General features: G+C 39.4%; 1 protein-coding gene across 1 annotated transcript; it reads right to left on the bottom strand.

The window, feature by feature from the left end:
* Positions 1–1,362: 1,362 nt before the first annotated feature.
* LOC138337472 (uncharacterized) lies at positions 1,363–4,931 on the bottom strand. Its single transcript, XM_069287386.1, has 5 exons — positions 4,718–4,931; positions 4,541–4,657; positions 4,102–4,448; positions 2,169–2,378; positions 1,363–1,767 (listed from the first exon to the last, which is right to left on the bottom strand). Exons 1-5 carry the CDS (start codon positions 4,929–4,931, stop codon positions 1,363–1,365), a joined length of 1,293 nt encoding a protein of 430 aa, XP_069143487.1.
* Positions 4,932–5,422: the final 491 nt, after the last annotated feature.

Genomic DNA, 5,422 nt, shown 5'->3' with positions numbered 1-5,422 from the left:
CTTCTCTATTCTAATGTTGTGCCCTAGAGTTGAATTATATAAGGTGTCTTTTCTAAACATCTTCTCTTTGTGTTTATAGCACCTGAATACGAGGAGATTGATACGCTCAAATTACACTTCCCTAAAGAAGTATAAGCGGTCATATCAATTAAAGAACTCAACTATTAGGTTGGGGTCGATCCCACGAGGAAAATGATTTAGAATTAAATTTAATATACTATTACCTCTATTTAGTCAAGTCCTTTCCGAAAACTAGTAATTAAATGGTTTTATTGTGAAACGGAAGTGTTGCAATGTAGTGAATTCAAACAAGTAGCAAGAGTGAATTATTGGTGTTTATCAAGTTATGAGAGAAACTAGGGTGTAAGTGTTCCTCGTAGGTTCATAACGCCATAATCCTAGATATAACAATTCTTTCCTAGTGTTTTGCATGCAAAGTGATAAGTTATGTATCTCTAAGTCCTTGATCCGGCATTTAGAGAACTTCACCCCATACCTTGGTCCGGCTACGCATGTCTAAGTTACTAACCCTTACCTTTAATTTATATTAAGCATCATATTCTATGTTTGGCTTAGTTATTACTTCGCACCAATCGAAACAAGCCTATTAGATAGTATCCGCAAAATCTATGTCGATAATTTTTTTCCTATTAATTACCCCCTTGGTCTGGCAAGTAGCAATAAGGCGAGTTCTAATGCGTTCACTCATTAAAAAAACTTCTAGACGAAAGAATTATCGATGAATGCAATAACCTATTTGAGAATTGTTATGTAGATAGGTTTAGTTTGTTAATCACCCACGATTCCCACAACCCTAGTTGTAAATTTTGTTATGCATGCTTAGAAGAACACAATTCATGAACTTACTTTGATAAATTCGAAGAAAATCCAAAAATTCAACTTGAAATCACACAATTATATTGAACACCAAATCCCAAGAAGCGATTGATTTAACGTCGTGGCACGACACAAGACCCTTGATTACTCAGACTTCATGAAGGTGATATGCCTCAACCACTTCATGGGAACTCTCCGCATGCCCTAGGTAGATCTTGATTCTTTGCCCATTAAATGTGAACCTTACACCCTTCTTGTTGTCCAACTCAACCTCTCTATGTGGGAACACTTTAGTGGTCAAGAATTGACCGATCCATTTGAACTTGATTTTCCTGGAAACAAGGGCAACCTAGAGTTACACAGAAGCACCGAGTCCCAACTACAAATTCGCGCTTCTCAATCATTTGGTCATGGTACTTCTTCATCTTCTCTTTGTACAGGGCTGAACTTTCATATGATTTTAGGCGAAACTCATCAAGCTCATTCAACCCATTAAGTCTCGGCCTTGTGCTCTAAGTCTTCATTCTAATCCATCTTCAGTTTCTTCATTGCCCACATGGCCTTGTGCTCTAAGTCAGCCGGCAAATGACAAGATTTCCCATATACAAGTTGGTATGGAGACATACCTCTGGGGGTCTTGTATGCAGTCTGGTAAGCCCAAAGAGCATCATCAAGCCTCCTTGACCAATTCTTTCTATTAACATTCACCATTTTTGACAGGATTTGTTTGATTTCTCTATTCGACACCTCAACTTGTACACTAGTTTGTGGATGGTATTTCTCCAATAGCCCTTTGAACAATTTATTGAAAAAGTTGGATACCCCATCACTAATAATAGACCTAGGTGTGTCGAATCTGGAGAAGATGATCTTTTTCAAGAAAATGGTGAAACTCTTCCCTTCATTGTTGGCAAGTGCTATGGCTTCCACCTATTTTGACACATAATCAACCGCCACATCAATATATTTCATCCCATGAGAACTCACAAATGGATTGGCGCATAATATTAGTACCCCATACATCAAACAACTCAATCACTAGAATGAAATTTAAAGGGAGATCTTTCCTCTTCATAATGCCACCATCTCTTTGGCACCTATCACATGCCTTGGAGAACTCATGATCATCTTTGTGGATGGTTGGCCAATAGTACCCACATTGCAAAATCTTATGGGCATTCCGGATACCACTATGATGCCCACCCACAGGCGAGGAATGGTATGCCTCCAAAATAGTTAGAATCTCAACTTCCGGAACACAATGGTAAATAATCCCATCAGCACAACTCCGATATAAATTCCAAAAGAACATTTTCACATCATGCACGAACTTTTTTCCTCTGATGGAAGGACAAATCCAATGGAACTATATCCCTAGCAAGATAATTCACAAAGTCGGCGAACCATGGGATCAAGTCATAAGAAGCATCTAATATATGCTCATCAGGGAAGGTATTATCAATTTCAGCCTTTTCACCCAACTCTCGCATAGCTTCATCCTCTAATCTAGACAAGTGATCGGCGACTTCATTTTTGGTCCCCTTTTTATGTTTCACGTCAAAATCAAACTCTTGCAAAAGTAGCACCCATCTAATCACCTTGGTTTCACATCCTTCTTTGCCATAAAATATTTCAAAGCGAAGTGGTCAGTATGCACTATAACTCTCGTGCCAAGTAAATAGGAGTGAAATTTTTAGAAAGCAAATACCACTGCAAGTTGCTCTTGTTCAGTCACAATGTAGTTCTTTTGTTCTTCGTTTAGGTCCTTACTAGCATAATACATAGGGTGAAAGATTTTATCCCCGTTGTCCCAATACCATACCAAAAGAAACCCCACTAGCATCACACGTCACCTTAAATGGCTTACTCTAATTTGGGGAACAAATTATGGGCGCAAACACTAACTTCTCCTTTAACTCTCCAAATGCCTTCAGACAGGATTCATCAAAACAGAACTTACATTCCTTCTGAATTAACTTGCACGGAGGATGTGAAATTTTTGAGAAATCCTTAATAAACCTTCGGTAGAAGCCTGCATGCCCTAAGAAAACTTCTTACACACTTAACGAGGATGTATGGAGGAAGTCTCTCTATAACCTCAACTTTTGCTTGATCAACCTCTATACCCTTCTCTGAGATGTGATGGCCCCATACAATACTCTCTTTCACTATGAAGTTACATTTTTCCTAGTTTAGTACAAGGTTGCAATCTTCACATCTTCTGAGAACCTCGTCCAAGTGACTCAAACAACGATCAAAAGAGTAACCAACAAGTGAAAAGTCATCCTTAAATACCTGAATAGTGTCCTCCACTATATTGGAGAATATCGACATCACACATCTCTTAAAAGTAGCCAATGTATTACACAACCCAAAATACATCCTTTAAATGTGAATTTCCCTTAAGGTCAAGTAAAGGTGGTTTTCTCTTGATCCTCCGATGAAATAGAGATTTGATTGTAACCTGAATAACCATCAAGGAAACATTACCATCCTTTTCGTGCGTGTCTATCTATCATTTGATCCATGAAGGGCATAGGGAAATAGTCCTTCTCAGTCCACGCATTCAACTTCCAGTAATCCATACAAAATCTCCATCCGGTTACCAACCTCATTGGAACAAGCTCATTCTTTTCATTAGGAACCAATGTCATTCCCCCTTTTAAGGCACACACTGAACAGGGGATACCCAACTACTATCTGCGATAGGGTACATGACTCTGGCATCCAACCACTTAATACTCTCCTTCTTAACTACCTCTTGCATATGTGGATTCAAACGTCTTTGGTGCTCAATACTAAGTTTGTGATCGGGCATGAGTTGGATTTTGTGTGAACAAATACCAGGTCGAATCCCAATAATGTCCACAATTGTCCAACCAATTGCTCGCTAGAACCTCTTTAACACTTCTGCCAGACACTCTACTTGTTCCACATTCAAATCCAATGCAATGATTATTGACAAAGTGCCATTCTTCCTAAGAATACATATCTCTAATGAGGTGGTAGGGCCTTAAGTTATAATTTTGGGGCCTCCTCAATAGATGGTTTCGCAGATGGAGACTCACGATGCTTCATATATAACTCCAATCTCTTTGGTTTAAACTGAAATTCACCTCGATCAAATGCCGCAAACAACGAACCATACTCTTAAATACCATCACTCTTAAAATTTATTATCACTACCGCTAGTGCCTCAACACCAAAGCGTTCTTCGATTTGTACCTCAGACGAACTCTCAACCCTTTAGGATATAGCAAATACCGTTTGGAGCTCACCTCTCTGCTTCATAGACCTACAAATGTTGAAAGTTTCTTCTTCATTGTTTATCCTAAACATCATTTGACCTTTTTGTATGTGAACCAAGGTGTGGCCGGTAGCAAGGAACGACCACCCAAGAATAATAGGCACCTCAAAATCCACCTCACAGTCAAGAATCACAAAATCGGCCAAAAATATAAATGAGTCCACCTTCACTAACACATCGTGGAGAATCCCAATAGGCCTCTTCATCGTTACATCTGCCATTAATAACTGCATCGCAGTGGCCTTTGGGTCACCCAAACCCAACTTCTTGTAAATAGAGAGAGGCGTGAGATTTATGCTTGCACCTAGATCACATAGTGCTTTAGAAAAGTGTATCAACTCGATGGTACATGGAATAGTGAAAGCGCCCGAATCTTCTTTCTTTTGCACAAGAGACCTTGTAGCAATAGCACTACAATGTTGCATTTGGTCATCATCCTAAAAACTACAAATCTCTTCTTTGTAACCATATCTTTCATAAACTTGGCATAACCGGGCATTTGTTCAAGAGAATCTATCAAAGGGACATTGATGGAAAGTTATTTCAACATAGTAATAAAACGCTGGTATTTACCGTCCTCAATATTCTTCACCAATCTTTGCGGGAATGGTGGTGGTGGTATAGGAATGGGGATCACCTTTCGGGGTATCTCTGCTTCTTTCACCGCTTTGTCTACCAACTTACCACTAACTTCCACTACCTCATCATCTTTTCTCACCTCATCTTCTACTACAGACGGCATAGGTGGATCAATGGTTTGCTTTACCCCTCGAGTAGAGATCGCCATGAAATTTCCATCATTTTTTGAATTTGAATGGTATAGTTAAGAAAAGTACCTGGTTGACGTGGGTTCACCGTAGTAGACAATTGGACATTTGCAACTCAAGATGCTTGATTGAGATTGCATGTGCATCCACCTTTTTCCCAATATTAGCAAAATCACCTCTCAACTCATTGGCATGCTCATCACTAGTACCAAACCTCCTCCTCATATTCTATAACATATCTTCAACTCGCTCCATACTACCTCCACCATCCCTAGGAGCAACTTCCCAATTTTTAGGCAAAACATAGGGCCCTCCTCGATCATTTTTGTTACCATAGTTACCCTTGTTGTAGTTGTTGTGACGTTTGCAGTTTCCTTCACAAACATAATGGCCCTCTCTTTTGTAATTTCCATAGTTCTGACCTTGATTTCCTTGACCTTGGTGCCAATTCTTCTGATTGGAGCCTTGGGAATTCGGTTGAAAACCCCCCATTTTCTCATTCATTGCATAA

The sequence above is a fragment of the Solanum lycopersicum genome, chromosome 7, assembly GCF_036512215.1.
Source record: "Solanum lycopersicum chromosome 7, SLM_r2.1".
Taxonomy (NCBI): Eukaryota; Viridiplantae; Streptophyta; class Magnoliopsida; order Solanales; family Solanaceae; genus Solanum; species Solanum lycopersicum.
Note: the sequence above shows the minus strand (reverse complement) of the source record. Positions and strands in the feature narration are given on the sequence as shown.